Here is a 1,131-nt window from a genome sequence, read left to right as displayed (position 1 = left end):
TGACTTGACTTGATCTGTGTGAAGTCACCAGTCCAACTTATTGTCCAGGTGCACACCTAGATATTTGTAGGCTGGCACCACTTCAATGTCCGCACCATAGATGCTGACTGGATAAGGAGGGGGTTATGCATGAATCCTAAATACATAACCAGTGTAAATCCTGAGTTGTGACATTTCTATTTTCTATATTGAGTGGTTAACTTATTTCTTTTTTATTCAGTAATAACACATTATAAAGAAGGGCATAAATCATACAACACAATTCGTATTATATGATATTTTCTGAAGAGAGGATAAAAGTAAATCCACTGTAAACAAGTATCTTGCTTTATCAATGTGATTTTCCCCATAATACAGATGATGTTTAAAGCATTAACTAACTCTTATTACCATATTCAGTGGTATGGAAAATAACTATCACGAGAGAAATTCACAAATTTATAAATTGTAAGAAATAAAAAAAGCTAAAATTTGAGTCCAGAAACGCGTCGTGTAACTGTAAGAATACAAATAAAAACCTAACTACCCTCTTGTTTGTAAGGAAGGTGGGGAATTATGAACTAATTTCTGTAGCCAATACAGAATTCATGCGGCTGTCGCGTCACGTGACAAGTGAACGACCGTCTCGGACCGGATCACCTCTGTTTCCCGTACAGAACCTGTGCAGGGTTTCACGTTACAAACGATCGAAAGGATGTTGCGCATGCGCGGCCAACACAAAACGAACGAATCCCTCTCTGAGACAACTCGTTATTCGCGACTCATCTAAAAGATTCATTCAAAATGAACGGATCGTTCATGAACGGACCATCCTTACTCCAGTCCAGTAGGGGGCATCCCAAAGAAGAAGTTCTTCCAAAGCAACGGCGTGTTGGAAAAATCATGGCGTGGTGAGAAGGATTTATTTTAAGTCATCAGTCCTTTTCAGTCGCCAGTCAAATTTATCTCGATCCTTAAAACAGTAGAAAGCAAACCATAACTAACAATAATGGATTTACTGTTCGGTTTTATGAGGACACGTGCCAGCATTCAATGTAAAATCAGTTAGTTAGCAAGCTAGCTGGCTTAGCTAACTAACGATAACTAGAAGGATAAAGCATATGAAAACCAGTACTGTTCCTAATTTACGGG

At 38.5% G+C, this 1,131-nt stretch overlaps 1 protein-coding gene across 1 annotated transcript in view; it reads left to right on the top strand.

Annotated features, from left to right (window-relative positions):
• The first annotated feature begins 764 nt into the window (after window positions 1-764).
• ptrh2 (peptidyl-tRNA hydrolase 2) overlaps window positions 765-1,131 on the top strand; it is a 1,094-nt gene continuing 727 nt past the window's right edge. Inside the window, exon 1 of the mRNA XM_026909785.3 lies at window positions 765-890. Coding sequence (XP_026765586.1) covers window positions 784-890 — 107 coding nt within the window. The 5' untranslated portion in view covers window positions 765-783. The remainder of the gene's footprint in view (window positions 891-1,131) is intronic.

This window comes from Pangasianodon hypophthalmus, chromosome 17 (assembly GCF_027358585.1).
Source record: "Pangasianodon hypophthalmus isolate fPanHyp1 chromosome 17, fPanHyp1.pri, whole genome shotgun sequence".
NCBI lineage: Eukaryota > Metazoa > Chordata > Actinopteri > Siluriformes > Pangasiidae > Pangasianodon > Pangasianodon hypophthalmus.
The sequence above is the reverse complement of the archived record's forward strand: the minus strand, read 5'-3'. Positions and strand labels throughout refer to the sequence as shown.